The sequence below is a fragment of the Solanum pennellii genome, chromosome 1 (assembly GCF_001406875.1).
Source record: "Solanum pennellii chromosome 1, SPENNV200".
In the NCBI taxonomy this organism is placed as follows: domain Eukaryota; kingdom Viridiplantae; phylum Streptophyta; class Magnoliopsida; order Solanales; family Solanaceae; genus Solanum; species Solanum pennellii.
In genome coordinates this window covers 104876467-104892547 of record NC_028637.1, presented here as the reverse complement: position 1 = coordinate 104892547, position 16081 = coordinate 104876467, and the positions used below count along the sequence as shown (strand labels likewise).

The following is a 16081-nucleotide window of genomic DNA, read 5'->3' as shown; positions in this document are numbered from 1 at the left end:
AACTATTGAAAAATAAAAACAGAACAAAATAGGATAAAATGATTAATTTTATCTTGATAATAGTAAAATGACCAATAATATGAGATACGGAACGAGTGAGTATTGGTTTTGACTTTTTAATTTCAACTTCTTTGTTAAGTTGCAGAACGTATTAATTATTTTTTTTCTTCAATTGTTTAAAAATGCTTGATAGAACAGATTAACTTTACACGACTTTAAGCTAAAAAGCTTAGGTAAGAAGTTCATGTAGTTGCTTTTAGCCATTAGAAAATTATGTTTGATAGAACAAATTAACTTCCACAACTTTAAGTCAAAAAGATAGGTAGGAATTTAATGCAGTTGGATTAACCATAAAATTATGTTTGATAGGAACTTTTTCTCTAATTCAAAATTACAGAAGATGAACCACTTGTACAGTTTTATGCCTTCTCGAACCACCAACATATGAGAAGCGCCACCAATGTATAAGCTCAAATCCCAAAATTCACATCAGTTTCCCTTGCAAAATATCATAAAACTGCACTGGCTTCTTCTTAGGCCCAGCACAAGTTTCCTGAGAAAAGTAACATAGACAGTTACTAGGGGTGTGTCAAATAAGTGAGTTTGATTGAATTTGGACGGGTCAAAATAGATTGAACTAATGTAGGGTAAGGTTACTTGGGCTGAAATAAGTTGAGTCAACTTGAGCAGGTCGAGATGGTCAAGTTAATCAATGGACGGGTCATATTTTCATGTGCATCACTTACTGTTACTGACTTACTGGTCCAAAGTAAGATATATGTCCAAGTGGCGTTGAGATCAACATGGTGTTTTCTTTTCCAAGAAACAGCCAGTAACTCATTTGTTGAAAGGGTAAACCATACCTCTATGGCAGCTGCCAAGCGCAAAATGGATGCCTCACACCATGGACGCCCAATGAGCTGCATGCCAATTGGAAGTCCTTGCTTGTCATAGCCAACCTGACAAACAACATTCCAACAAAATTTTAGAACAGTTGAAGATATTATTGGTACCGCCATAATTAGTATAGTTTGCACACGGTGAATGAAATCAATATAAATGAATCTGCTTCGCTATAATTAGGCCAAGTCCATAGGTCTAGCATATATAACCACAACACTTTTAACAATTGTGCTTTTATAGTTGAGAGTTTCGAAGATGTCAAATAGGAGCTTTTGTAATGCAATTGTATTTCCCGCTCAGACTTTCTAGGACATAGGCTTAAACTAAACTAGACTATTTTTTGTGCAGCTCAGCATAAACAACTTTTCCAGGGAACAAAAGCTATAACTTAACTGAAGTAAACCTTTAACAAGAAACTAGAGCAGATGCTGTAGTAATCTTTGAAATATAGGGTATCTGGACCACATATAGAATTTAGTTCGCCTCAGACATTGAGCTTTTCAATATTCCCGCAAGTTATTCTAACTCAATCTGCAGTTAGTCTAGATTCCCAAGACATATGATAAAGATGCTATGCTTACAGGGACAGAAATTGCAGGAAAGCCCAGAAGATTTCCTGCTAATACGAACCGCATAAGACTTCCTGGAAGAGAGAGTATGAGAACAAAAAACAATATAAGATTGTAAAGTAGTACCAATCCAAAATAAGAAAGAAGGAGAATGCTAAGAATTTGCAGCTAACTAATAGTTCAAAAAATTCACATAGGTGCTATGCTACAGTTAAGAATATCTAAATAGAGGTTCATCCTTCTTAAATCAGTATGTGCAACAACAGGAGAAGTTACTTGAAAGACATCCTATTTCCAACCAAAATGTTTGGAGTTCCAATAACCAACGGAAAAGTGGGATAAATTACTGTTGTCTCGGGAGGGAGGGCAGGTTTTGGGGGCTGGGGTTTACCAAGTTAAAGAGAGAAAAAATTGTGTGGGGAACTACTCTATAGTGCTCATATGATCAATCTTTTCATACTCAGTTAGATATCAAGCAGTTGACAGCATCACCCAAACAGATAAACCAGTGTATTATAACGACAAACCTGAAATCCGCATGTTGGTCTCTCCAACTGTAAGAGCAGTTGGTGATATTATGGGCGCCGTCATGCTGAAGTATTGGGAAACAATTGTCAGCTAAAGATGGTTTCACAGATAGTCATATTTTAACAGCAGAAAATAACAAACAAACCTGCTGTTTTTCACATATATGTATATTTTTCAAACACTAACTTTTATGAATATACACAGGCATTTTGAATGTTTGATTTCTAGATCTGACATCATCTAAGGAATCACTCTTCAACTTATCACCTTCTTGTTGTTGCAGTTAAAGAAAAATCTTATTCATGCTTCATCACTGACCAAATTCAATAATTTAATAGGAATAGTGAGGAAATAATGCTATTAACAAGCATCTATCCAATGAAAAACAGAAAAAAGGGAAAGAAGAACATCAGGGAAACTAAAGGAAGCATTTGCAGATTAGGTCATGCACATAAAGAGATGTGTGTAATATTTTTACAAGACGGTCATTCAAATGAACAATAAAGTGATAACAAAATTTATCCACTAAGCCCAAATATTGAAATGTGGTTAGTGGTTACATACGGAGTAGTAGGTGTCACAATGATATCCACCTTCTTGAAAATCTCCATGTAGAAATGCATTAACCTTCTCCTGAAGTAATAAGAGAGATTATATCTAGTAATGTATTGTACTTAAAAAACATGCATCTTGCCTATATCAGAACAGAATGCACTTCTAGCCTAATTGATAACTGAATAAAATACCAAGAAATATTGAAATGCATGCTTTCATTAGTAAGACACAAGAGGATAAACAAGATTAGAGAGAACAACAGAGCAGCTAAAATCATAGAGCATAAAAACTACAGGCTTTCTCTTACTTATTTTTCATCCTACCTACATTCTTTGAAAAGAAACAAAACCTATCTGGATGATTTAACACATAGTATTAAGCCCAAGAGAGATCATGCAAAAAATTTGGAAGACTAACAGTCAAATTCTTACATAAAGGAGATTATGATATTTCTTGAGCAAATTTATGAGTAGCAACGTAACTAATGGATCCAAAACAAAATATACCCAAAAGATTTAATTTCATTCTCATCAGATACGAGCAGGCAATGGTAATGAGAATCTCGTGCCATTGACAAGATTTTTCTGTCATTTTATGCAACCGTTGCCCGAAAGTACAGAATACCACTGTCTTAGACTTCCAAAACAAGTAACAAATGATCAAGCTATGCACATCTCTCTTTTCAAATATCTTTTTGAATGCCACTAAATTTGCAGTGCAAATTAAGATTTGATAAATTATGCCCCACCTAAGACACTGGGCAGCAATATAATCTGACGCTGAATATGTTTGAAAAAGTGCCAGACTTATCCGACTGTCATATGTTAATCTTGCTAATTTCCTGAAATCAGATGAAGAACATATCATTATATACGGGGGAGCTGCAAGGTATTCATCAAGAAGAATATGAATAATGCCATCATGTCATGTACTATCCTAGAGAAGACAGATCAAGCACATGAAAGACCTGCTCAGTAAGGGAGACATACCCATCCTCAAGGTCAGGATTCAGCTGAGATAATGCTTCAGAGCCAATTGAAACAACATGTGCAATGAACATCTCATGCAACTCTGGTATTACAATCTCTATCGTCTTCAATTAAGGAAAGAAAAACCCTTTTAGAAATAGGAAAAAGCTAGATAGAAAGAAAGTAGTTAGTAAAAATTGATGCTCACAAGACCCCGTACTCTATGCAAGCAAGTTGGCAGATGAACAGGGACAATTCCTTGACATACTAAAGAACTGGATATGGGTAATAAACTTAACCAAGGAATTGGATATGGGAAATAAACTTACTTTGCACTCATGTTTTTCTGATAGCTGGTTTAGAATATCCTCACACTTATCAGATATTTCAGTTGAGAAAACATCATTGAACCACTGAAGTAACAAAATCAAGAGACAATTTAATAGTTACAAGAAAGTAAGATTTCAGACATGTCTTAACCAGAAAAGCAATTACCTCAGTATACTTCCCCAAGCGCAGTGATCCCGTAGAGCACCAGTTCTCATATGAACTTAAATTTGGTAAACAAGGGAGGGCCTGAAACATAGTAAATAAACACTAAAGGAATTTAATGGAACGGGCACATGCACAACTTAGCTCTGAAACTCATAAGGTGAAAATTACCGATTGCAAAATGAAACATGGGTCCAGAATAATGTGAATAAGCAGTACAAAGATCCTAGTTCATCTAAACTACAAAAAGTAGTTAGATCAACCTCTTCTCAGTAGTCTCAAGAGCTGATGTTAGGTCCTACTACATCAGCTAGAAGTCGCTTCCTTCAATATTGTAATTCACGTAAACCTGGCTATTACAGGAGTTGCACAGTTTCAAGATTTCTATCTGCAGAATTTATCCAGAGACCAGAAAAAGACTGAAACTACCACTCAAGAAGCCTTTTTCTCCAAGGTTACATACTACAAGGGTTCCCAAAACTAAGAAGTTGTATAACTCTTCTCTTTAGATATCTTGTGGTTTTTTACGATATTGAAGAAACTAGAACAGATGGTCAATCAATTTGTATTCAGTGATATTTTAATGAATAGACGATTTCATTTTTTAAATGAAGCATTAGATTTGAGCATGCTATATTCTTGGGCAATTACCGGTTTCAAAGAAACTCTCTCAGCAGGCGAAGATCCTAAAATTGCAGCGTACCTGACAGTAAGATATCACAACTTAGATTTCAGGAAATGTTTATCTAAGCTCATTAAAGGCAAAAAGTAGAAAAATCCTGATTAGTTTGAAATTAAGGAGTAGTTGATTGATAGGTTGATTAACTCGCATGGTTGGAGGAAGGAATCTTGTATATTTACTTCTTTCATCTCTCAAAGCATAAATAGTAGCACAAATACTAAGACAAACATAATCAAACCTTCTGCTGATAGTAGCACTTCACAGGCATATATAAATTCAAGTACTACAATGAGTTGTTCTCACAAGCTACATGACTGCACATTCTTCCCCAGTGGTGATAGTCAAGGACAATTTGCATTGTCACATCACCATTTATAGAACTATAAGAACTGGACTTCAAAACAAGTACACTCTGGAACATTCAAAACTGTTAACTACTTACACCAGTATGGCATCCTCAACAGTTGCTGTGATAGGTCCAACAATTGCCACTGTTCCACTATGATAGAGCAACCTGGCAAAAATGATGAGACTAAAAAGTTACCTATAAGAGTTACAAAGCTAGTGTGAAAACAACAAAGTAAGTATAGCAGATTTACAAGTTAGTTGACAAAAAGCAATATATTTGCACATATAATTGCTACAATCAGGCAAAAATTAGAATATTCATTTTGCCGTAGAAGGAACTTCAAGAAAAAATCTTTTATTTACAACAATCGTGTTGGGGCCAGCCTGCGCGTACATCAACTAATTCACCAGGTACATGTACCTCCCACCAACACAAGTACCGGATAACTAATTACCCCCCCCCCCAAACCATGGTTTAAGGAGACCAGAATGCAGGCATATAAATTCAGACCCCCTCCGCAATAGGAGCTCACCCTTTCATGTCAGTCCTTCCATATGTTGTCTTCAAGCCCACCACACCACAAAGGGAAGAAGGAATCCGAACTGAACCTGTAAAAATAAACTTTAGCAAACATGACATACAAATATTTCATAAGATGACTCACGAGCTACATGGTATCATAGACAACCTCCTCCATCTGTTCCTAATGCAGCAGAACACAATCCACAAGCTACAATAGCTGCAGAGCCTGAGGAAGACCCGCCTGTGTACCTATCTGGAGCATGTGGATTCCTGGTTGTCCTGTCATATAAAGAAATCCACCCACCCAAACTGTTGTTACAATGAAAAAACATTTCCTAAATGGAGTGGAAAGTTAAAATTGTCAGAATTCACGTACATAGCAATCTCCCCCCCCCCCAAGGTCATTTAATATTTGACTCAATGTGTGACTTGATTAAATGTTTAGTGAGCTTTAGCATCATGAATTACTTATTATGAAACTACGGGAATTTCTTGTCTATTGTGTACAGCTGGTAAGCTTAACTCACCCAAAATTTGCATTATTTCCAGTTGTTCCCAGGGCCAATTCATGCATATTTGTCTTTCCAACCATAACTGCACCGCAGTTTCGTAATCTTGAGACACAGACAGCATCTTTCTTAACTTGACGAAGCTCGTGAAACCAAGTTGCGCCACCTGTTAGACATTAAGTTTGAAACTAAATCTGGCAAAGAGCTATACTTTGGTGACTAGAACTAGAGCACATACCCTTTGATGGATATGGATAGCAATCAATGTCATCCTTAACTGCTATGAAGATACCATCCAGGATTGATAATTCACTTCCTGCACAAACCCAGCGGCTAAGAAATAGTAGCTAAGTAGAGTCAAATGCAGATAGCACTCTAGAAGGAAGAATATTTTTGAATTACAATGGGACAACAGTATACATGTCTCTGTATATGACCATAAAAAAATATACACCAGAGTACCTTCTTTAAATCTTTGTGTGGAAGCAGCAGCTTGCCTTCTGACTTCATCAGGATCATAAGAAATCAGTAGTGGTGCCAGTGGATTTTTGTTGTTAGACTCTTCTATAGCTAAGATGAAATGCTCTGCTACCTATGATACAAATGTAAAATAAGCTTATCCTAATATACATTTATACGAACAGCATGAGAATTGGGAAAACAATGGCTAGCCTGAGATGGAGTTGTAAGCTTAAATTTGTAAGCATATGTATAATCACGAATCTTCCAATAGCGGAATGGTGTGGTTGGATCATTAATCCAAATACAGGCTGGATTGTAATCTGGAAGACACTTCAAGGCAAACTCAACGCGTTCTTCAGGTTTCCCATCTTCTTCCAAGCAAAAAACACCAGGTTCTGACTCTAAAAATCCACACTCCATATAAAGTCGATTAGTGACTTCAAGTGGCATTGGTTTTATCATAAAATGTTCCTTTAATCTATTTGTTACTCCACAAATAAACGAAAGAAGAGGTTGAAACAAAGATAAGCCTTTCTTTTCGTCTTTTTTTTTTTTACAAGGGATAGGACAAAAGAGAACCGTATTTAAACAAGCATGTTGTCCTAGTCAAGCAGTTCCTTCTCATTATGATGGTCTATTCGTAAACCTAGGATAGCTGAACGGGAAAAAATTCACACTTTTGAGAAGACGGACAGGAGCGTAGACAACGTAGAGAGAGAAAACTTCAAGATAAATACTGAAGAAAGAGTGATATAGAAACTAACCTTTTGGAGGAAATTCAGGTATAAACATGGGAGTCTCCGGTATCACAGTATTCTTCAACATCTACCAATCATGAACACTTAACCTTTTCAGCTATCATAGAATATGGCATCCCCTTGACATGAATATTTACAACATAAAAAAAAATAGAAATTGGACACATTAAGAATCAACCTTGGTTATTCGGTTCTTGTTCTTCACGAGATTCAAGATCATTGAACCAATAATTGGTGCTTCAATCAACATGACAAATAACTTCAACCAAAATCCAGTCAGATGTGGAGCTGCATGTGCATAGGTGCAAATTCTCAACTGAATAACTCGAAATAACAATACAGATTTATAACAACAACTATTCCCTACCATATGTAACTTTGACAAATATTTCAAGATGTATCAATATTCCAGCATTTTGATGTGAAAATTCCAACTTATGATACTTTTTTGTGTATTTCCAAATATCTAACTCTTTATTTATTTATCTTTTAACAAACGTAAACTAATCTAATACTTGAAATTTAGCTTTTGAAGTCATAAAAAAGGGGGGAAATTGCAAACAAATTATGAATGACGGAGGGAAGACCTTGAACTCTTTGAGGCGTATACTTAGCGGCCGTCATGTCAACTTCAGTCGCCGGCAATTTCACTAACTTTTTCCCCATTTCTAACAAACAGCCGGTTCAATTGATTTATTACTAGTGAAAGAGATGCAGAGTTATACTGCAGAACGTAGTTGCTTTATAGAGATCCGATTATCAGCAAGCGGCGAAGCCAGCTGTCAACATGCGTAAGGCATTTGAAAGTCTTGAGTATGATGCACCACAAAAAACAAAAAATTGCCATTTTTAAAATTTATTTCTCTGGAGCAAAGCTTGTTGGGGAGTGGGGAGTTGTGGTCAACAGAATTAATTCGTGAAGATACCGCGCCGATTGTGTCAATTTCCCGACGACAACCGTATTGCGTCGTCTTTTCTCCCAGAATTAGAAGGTTCAGTCTCCCGCCCGATTCCATGCGGCAGTTGGTAAGCTAAAGGTGGAGACGAACCATGTTTTAATGGACTCGCTGTCACAACTTAAAAGTTACAAACTTATAAAGCTAAAGAGACGTTTGGCGTTGTAGTTATTTTGAGCAGAAAAATACTTTTTGATTAAAAAAATTAATAGTTTTGTTTTTTTAATTTGATTTAAAATAATTAAACTTTTAAAGTTTATTCACATATTACTGACTGTTTAAATCTATTTTGGCAAACTAAGACTAAACTAATTGAAATTCAGAATCTTTAAATAAAAAATATATTATTATACTCAGTTGAAAAATACAACCACAAACACGCTAACATTTTAAAGTATTCGATCTTATCATTATTGAGTAAATTTTGTTCAAATAAAAGAATTATTCTGCGCTTTAACATTTACACGCTTTCTTTTTTACTATTTTTTGATTTTTTAAAATTCAGTTGTGATTTCTAATCAAATTTGTTGTTATTTTTTTTTAAATACAGGTCAAGATTGTCGGCCATTGACAGCACACATTCAGAAGACGAAGAAGCTAGCAAAAAAGAGAGTGCTTAAATAATGAATATGCATCTATGCTAAGAGATATATATAATTAAGAACAAAGTTATACAAAGCGTGAGTTGCATGGCCAAAAAAGAAATTTAACTGCTATTTTAAAAGACGCAAACACAAATTGTGATGAATCTTGTTTTCCCTTTGAGGTTAGGCTTAAAACTTATTCCTCAGTGGAGTCGTGGAAACCGTTCCCTTTCAAGATGTCATAGAACTCCACTGGCTTCTTCCTATACTCTGCAGACATTTCCTGAAAGCACAAAGTCAAAATCTCATCCCAGTGCTTTTTGAACATTTTAGCAGTTTGTTACTTGTTAGTTGGGGACGGGTGGTGGTAGGGGCGAGGAGAATACCTCAACTGCAACAGCTAAACGCAAGATTGAAGCTTCACACCACGGACGACCAATAAGTTGCAAGCCTATTGGAAGTCCTTGCTTATCATGACCAATCTAACACATGAAAAGAAAAGTAAAGCAATAATATATTTAAAACACGTGATGTTGAGTGATATTTGGAATAATTTGGAATCCAATGGTGGTAGCCATCAATGAAAGAGACATCTTAGTTTTGAAGGGAACATAGGTTGTGCAAATACAAATGGAGGAAGTTGTAAAGAGAGAGTTTTCAGTCGTTCATTTTTACTGCTGTGTCAATATTAATTGGAAAGAAGGTGAGCAGGTCCTCGACAGTAAACCAGCATGCAGTAAAACCAATAGTTGAAATGCTTAGAATAGGAGCACTGATTGTATATTATCAACATGCAGGTTCTTGTCCTTCTATTCCATATCCTTCAATGAGATTCACTCTCAGATAACTGCCTAAGAGGAAAAAGATGAATATAACTTACAGGGACAGAAATTGCCGGAAGTCCAAGAACATTTGCTGTCATAGCAAATTGCATTAGTCTTGCTGAAAGAGTAGCGAATGAAATTAGTCTAAATAGAGTCAGATCATCATGAAGTGCTGCTCATCATAACAAAAATGAGAACTATTGTAGAATTGATAATATTTTGAGATAGAACGCTTCAGGAGGTTAACTACCAAAGTAACCAGTCAAACATCAAATATTTTATTTATAAGATTTCTCGTGAAATAGCATAGCATTCTCATTTTTAATATATCCAGGGACTACTAATGACTACTACAAAGTAATAAAATGATGTTCCTTTATTTGTAAATGATAATTTAAAAAAAAAAATAGAAACAGATGTTAACCTACCTACAACTTGCAAATTCGTCTCTCCAACTGCAAGAGCACTTTCTGGAATTTCTGGGGCTGTCATTCTGGGGAAAAAAAAGTAAAAATAGTAAATTTATGGATTTAAGTGTCTGTGGGTCCACAGTAAGATTCAAATAAATGACCACGTACAGGTCATTCTACATGAACATATACATTTCCATTCGATGTGTAAACTTCGCGAGTGAGGTATTCAACGGAAATCTTCTGTGGATCATAACATCAGACAAATGTGACTTCAATCGTCAAGCTAAATTATGGTGTACAACTTCAAAGACATGAGAAATATCCTAATCCTTAATACTCTTGTAAAGTCATTCACTGATTAAGCATTATCCACGTGAAGTAAAAAGAAACATATAGTTCCTATTTTGCACCAATCATCTAAAATTGACTTCCATTGAAGTACAATCTTATGTCAAATATCGCTAGATGACTTCAGAAAATTCTACTTCTCTTTTTACATAACTATTTCAGAAACCAACTTCCTGATACTCCCATCAACTAAGAGATTTAAGGAAAACAGTTGCCAGAAATTAGTTTACCCAGTGGTAGGTGTTACAATGACATCTACTTTCTTGAAAATCTCCATATGGTAGTACATTATCCTTCGCCTGCAATAAGAGACACGGGAAAGCTGAAATAAATTGAATAGACTTCATCATATTTCTACATGCAATTCCATAGCAAGACTGAAATTTTTTAACATTTGGATAAAACATAGTAGTACATTTGGCACTTGACATTTTTCCAAAACATAGACAAAAAGAACCATTCAATGACACTTCCGAGACGCAAAGTAACTACGGAGTAAAGAAACCATGAAATTAATGACAAGAACATGGATTCTGACATGCTCTTCTATTGGAGTATAAATTTGTTTCTGTGCACAAGCTATAAGCATATCTTTCCTCCAACTGAAAATTTAATACTCCATCTGTCCACTTTTATTTGTCATGTTGCGCTTTTCAAAAGTCAATTTGACTAATTTTCAAAGTTAAATTAGATTAGTTAATTCGATATTTTAAATTAGATATTCAAAAACTATATGAAAAGTACTATAAGTTACAATTTTTTGCATATCAATATGATGAAAAAATATATCTTAAAATGTTAGTTTGACACTAAAAATAGAAACCATTACAATTAAAAGTGTACGGAGGAAGTCCCAGGTAACTTTCTAATGATTTTACACATAACGAGCTTATAGTGAAGTAAGTAAACCTAAAATCGTTGATGTAGTTAAAGCTAGGAATGCCTACTAAATGTCGAACCAAATGTTCAAAATAAAAATGCCAATGATCCACAATACACTTGCTGCAGCTTTCACATCCCTAATTTGATACTTTAACAAACAATAGTTGAACAAATTGTTTCGACATGTATGAAGTAACTAATGCTTTACCTAAGACACTGGGCACATATATAGTCAGATGCTGCAAATGATCTGAAAAGTGCCAGATTTGTGCGAGTGTCATTAGTCAATCTAACTCCTTTCCTACATAAAATGAAAGAAATTCTATATTAGTCAAAAAAACAACATACCAAGCAGTCGTACTAATAGCATGATGGAAAATAATACCCAGCCTCGCAATCAGGATTCAAAAAGCACAGTGATTCAGATCCAAAAGTAACAGTATGAGCTGTGCGCAGCTCACGAAGCTCCGGTATGACAATCTCTGTTGTCTTGATTGCAAAGAGTTAAGCCAGAAAAATAGAATAAACAAAATTAAATCCAAAGTGAACCTGAACTTCAAACATGAAGTCTTCTGAAATAGACAAATCTTGATGTAAAAAGCATGAGCTGACAGAATTGATCACATACGTAATAAAGAGTACTGGACTTACTTTGCACCCATATCGACGAAATAGTTGGTTTAGGACATCTTCACACTTATCAGATATGTCGGTCGAGCTAACATCCTTAAACCACTGTAAAACATGTCTTATATCAGCCAAAGCTCAACCAAGAAGGTTAAAATCACCAACAACCTTAAGAGAACAGAAGTGCAACACCTTTGTATACTTTCCCAAGGTAAGTGATCCCAAGATATTTGAACTCTCACTGGAAGATAAATCGGGAAAATTAGGGAGGGACTGCAAAATCAATCAGTAACAATGTGAGTAGAAAACAGCATGCCTAATGCAGACTACAACTTTTTAATCCAATGAAAAGAACTCATTTAGCATTGAACCGAATTCAACAGTCTCCAGTACAAGTATAGGATCAACTTAATCCTATGCTTAAGCTTTTGGTCTTGTTTAGATATATCAAATCCGTTTGGGGGGACCTAAAACAGCAAGGTTATAATGGACAGAGAAATGTCACAATTTCTTTCAGCAATTTAACTAAAATAGTCCTCATAATCTTTTATGATAACAAGTAGAGTGAATACTGCAGAATTTATAAAAACAGGAACAATGGGACATCCAGCAGAATAAACATCCTCCAAACTGAACCAGGATCAGAATTGGTATCTGAAGAAAAATACCCCAAACTTGAGTTATTATGGTAACCAACATACTTCAGTATCACAGATGATCAAACTCAACGTTGAAAAATGATCTGATACTCTATTACTAATATTAACTTAAGTATTTCCACGAATGAAGGAAAAAAAAAGGTTAAAACTGAACCCTCAAGCAGAACAATATCTTGAAATTTAGCAAAAGTACACTATGAGAGTGATTACAGGATTCAGCCGAATTCGATCAGTTGGAGAGGATCCCGAGATTGCTGCATACCTGAAAAGTTGTAAGGAAATAGCAATAATCAACATATCAACCATAAGAGTGGTTATCACCATGATCAAGATACCTGGACCAAATTTAACAAAAAGATCCCCAACATACAACCTATTTTTTAAAAATATATATACAACCTAATTGATCTATGTTTACAAGGTCTGCGTACACCCCAGCCTCCTCGGACCCATTTGTGGGACTGTACTGCGAATGTTGTTCTTGTTGTAAGTTCTTTACTGTTGTTTTAGCTCACATAAAGGTAAATGAAATTGATGCAGTGTGTAAACAGTGCAACACCAAAATAATTTTATGTGCCCTTGTAAACAAGTTAAAGAGGTAAATAAAAAATCCATGGTTGACTGTACACAGTAAGATACTAAGATGAATATCAGAGATATTCATGACCAGAATTGACTATTTGTTTGTAAGGAAATGGGCAGTAAACCCAATTACTAACACAAGTATGGCATCCTCAACAGTAGCTGTGATGGGTCCAATAATTGTGACAGTTCCTGCTTCCCACAAAGACCTGAGAAAAGAACAGAAATGGACAAAATTATACACAGACCTACCGTTGCAACATGCAATCACAATCATTGAAAATGTTTATGAAGTATGCCCGATAGAGTTAAATAATGGCCACTTTTTTCAATTTCCAAATTCTGCTAAGTGTATGGGAGTTCATTCTAGTATCATTGACAATGGCCAAAATGAAACATATCACAACATAAAATGAACTTAATATTATTTCTTTTAGCATCTAGCTTCTTGGACATGACTAGATGAAACATCACTCTCCATGTTCATGCATACAAAAAAAAAAAGTCATCTGACCAAAATTTGTAAGAAAAAATTAGCTTGCTTCAGTGCGCACTCAAATAGCATTCAGAGGACATGAAGATCATTGTCATTTACTTGTTTTTGGATTCTGTAATGAAAGAACAGAAAACCAAGACTTCTCTTTTTTTCACCGATACCTTAATCCTGAATTATTGATGGATCTGCAAGATTGTAAGTAGTGCATGTACAATTTTTAGGCTATAGTACGAGGGAGGCAAGTTGTATGAAGATCATAACTTTGACAGCAGACAGAAAGTTTTCCTGAAGGGAACAATATAATTCATAAGGCTAAGGTTGAGAAGCACATTGACCTGCCATTCATGAACTTACCCTGTCAGGTCAGTCCGTCCAAATGTTGTTTTTAAGCCCACAACCCCGCAAAGAGAAGCAGGAATTCGTACTGAACCTGGACTTCAAATGAATGAATCTTGAAAATCTATAACCATTTTAAAACAAACTATTAATTCACTACGCCCAATATGTCATACAACCTCCAGCATCTGTTCCCAATGCTGCTGAGCACAATCCAGAAGCGACAATTGCAGCTGAACCTGAGGAAGAACCACCTGTGTACCTTTTTGGATTATGCGGATTTCTAGGTGTACTGCCATAGAAAAATGCTCATTACTGCTGTGAAAGGTAAAATATACACTCAACCTAAAGATACCCAAGAAACAATAGTTCCCAGATACACTTCAAAAAATTATATTCCGAGAACAAGGAAAGATATCTAAAGCGGTCTGTATGAGTGACTTGTCAATATTAACTCAAGCAAGACTCTCAGTCACTCAACCAAAGGAAAAAGACTACAAAAATATAATAACTGGACTGGACAACATTTTTTATTAGACATGTTGAAATATGTAGCTTAAGTAAAGAATCATCATTCAAAAGAGATGTAGGGAAACAAAAGTATTACTATTCTGCAGTTAAATGAGTCAAAATGTGGCAATGATCACATAACAGCCAAAAGAACACCACCCGACAACCTCTCTTGATCAAGAAGAATGAACTAGGAATAAACCTCTCTGGTGAACCTTAAATGACTACAACAGAACCTCCAATACTCAGTCACAGAAAGATCAAAATTGAAACAGAAAGGAAGATAGAGAAATCAAAAAAGTATTCTTTTGAGGGACGTCTTTAGCATACTCCTGTTAGTCGTGAAGTCCTTCTTCAACATTCACAAAGCCAATATTTAGCATATATCTTTAAAAAAATAGTCATATTTGCTATTTGTGTTGGAAATCATTTTTCCAACATGTGGGTTCAAGGAAACAAGTTTACCCATAATTTGGATTATTTCCTGTTATGCCCATACCAAACTCATGCATATTTGTCTTTCCTACTAAAATTGCACCATTGTTTCGTAATCTTGACACAGGAACCCCATCTGCCTTCACCTGGCGAACCTCATGAAACCATTTAGAACCACCTGCACTTTTTTACAGGGAAAAATGTTCAGCCAAAAAAGGAAGAGATATTTACAGAGGAATATGAAGTTAAACAAATACCTTTTGAAGGATGAGGATAGCAATCAATGTCATCCTTGACTGCAATGAAAATCCCTTCCAAGATTGACAGTTGTTTTCCTCCATGACCACATCATTAAAGAAAAGAAAGATGAAAGGGAATACGGTTTAGTAACAAAATCAGCAGACTTGGCACAGTAGTTTGAGTCTTTGAGATAAGAATTATTTGCAGGAATCTAATATCATTTATTTGATGCCGTGTGCTGAAAACTTAGAGAAAAGAAAAGACAAATTGTGAATTGCGTATGTAGGTCCTTGCAAGATCCAACTTTATGCACATCAACAAATAAAAATACCTTTCTCAAATCTTTGAGTGGAAGCTGCCGCTTGCCTTCTCACTTCCTCAGGGTCAAATGAGATTAATAATGGTGCTGATGGCTGCTTACTATTAAATACCTCCATTGCTGAGATAAAGTGCTCTGCAACCTTTAGCATGACAGAGCTTTATTAGTCTTGAAGATGACCGAAATAAAACAATGAACCGAAAGTCACTTGCCATGGATGGGGTCGTTAGCTTATTTCTGTATGCATATTCATAATCACGAATTATCCAGCAGCGGAATTGGGATGATTCTCCTGAATCAGAACTCCATCTACTAGCAGGATCATAATGTGGAAGATACTTCAATGCTAAATCAACCTGTTCTTTATGTTTTCCATCTTCTCCTAAGCAAACAACACCAGGCTCTTGCTCTAAAACATACTAAACAAGTCAGTACCATTAGAAAAACACCTGAATTCCTGAATTCTAACTTCAACAGGATCATGGCAATATTATTCTTCTTTCCATTTACACGTCCGAAAATCAGCTGAGTATTATTTTATCACCAACTAATTGGGAAGGGGGGGGGGGGGTG

At 35.5% G+C, this 16081-nt stretch overlaps 2 protein-coding genes across 5 annotated transcripts in view; both read right to left on the bottom strand.

The window, feature by feature from the left end:
• Window positions 1-319: 319 nt before the first annotated feature.
• Window positions 320-8386, bottom strand: LOC107013959 (fatty acid amide hydrolase-like). 3 transcript variants are annotated; one of them, XM_027918670.1, is made up of 20 exons: window positions 7885-8386; window positions 7476-7585; window positions 7304-7364; window positions 6750-6940; window positions 6540-6669; window positions 6316-6393; window positions 6096-6243; window positions 5735-5847; window positions 5579-5648; window positions 5140-5211; window positions 4667-4718; window positions 4019-4099; window positions 3853-3936; window positions 3545-3648; window positions 3304-3396; window positions 2565-2633; window positions 2000-2064; window positions 1485-1546; window positions 864-959; window positions 320-553 (listed from the first exon to the last, which is right to left on the bottom strand). In XM_027918670.1, the coding sequence occupies exons 1-20, from the start codon at window positions 7961-7963 to the stop codon at window positions 485-487; spliced, it is 1827 nt and encodes a 608-aa protein (XP_027774471.1). In that variant the 5' UTR covers window positions 7964-8386; the 3' UTR covers window positions 320-484. The 3 variants fall into 3 exon arrangements, with proteins under 3 accessions (XP_027774471.1, XP_015069325.1, XP_027774474.1); XM_015213839.2 differs by having other exon boundaries at window positions 5579-5654; window positions 7885-8385; XM_027918673.1 differs by lacking the exon at window positions 3853-3936 and having other exon boundaries at window positions 5579-5654; window positions 7885-8385.
• Window positions 8387-8869: 483 nt separating this feature from the next.
• The window catches only part of LOC107012974 (fatty acid amide hydrolase-like), an 8638-nt gene continuing 1426 nt past the window's right edge, over window positions 8870-16081 (bottom strand). Inside the window, exons 5-22 of one of the 2 annotated variants that reach the window (XR_003579558.1) lie at window positions 15721-15917; window positions 15521-15650; window positions 15207-15284; window positions 14980-15127; window positions 14184-14296; window positions 14023-14098; window positions 13310-13381; window positions 12801-12852; window positions 12124-12204; window positions 11956-12039; window positions 11690-11793; window positions 11513-11605; window positions 10653-10721; window positions 10240-10314; window positions 10090-10154; window positions 9718-9779; window positions 9224-9319; window positions 8870-9107 (exon numbers count right to left, since the gene is read on the bottom strand). Coding sequence is in view for 1 of the 2 variants with exons in the window: in XM_015213713.2 (XP_015069199.1) it covers window positions 9034-9120; window positions 9224-9319; window positions 9718-9779; window positions 10090-10154; window positions 10653-10721; window positions 11513-11605; window positions 11690-11793; window positions 11956-12039; window positions 12124-12204; window positions 12801-12852; window positions 13310-13381; window positions 14023-14098; window positions 14184-14296; window positions 14980-15127; window positions 15207-15284; window positions 15521-15650; window positions 15721-15917 (1607 nt within the window). In the remaining variant the exon portion in view is untranslated. Of the gene's footprint in view, window positions 9121-9223; window positions 9320-9717; window positions 9780-10089; window positions 10155-10239; window positions 10315-10652; window positions 10722-11512; window positions 11606-11689; window positions 11794-11955; window positions 12040-12123; window positions 12205-12800; window positions 12853-13309; window positions 13382-14022; window positions 14099-14183; window positions 14297-14979; window positions 15128-15206; window positions 15285-15520; window positions 15651-15720; window positions 15918-16081 lie in introns of both variants that reach the window. The other variant, XM_015213713.2, reaches the window with a different exon arrangement.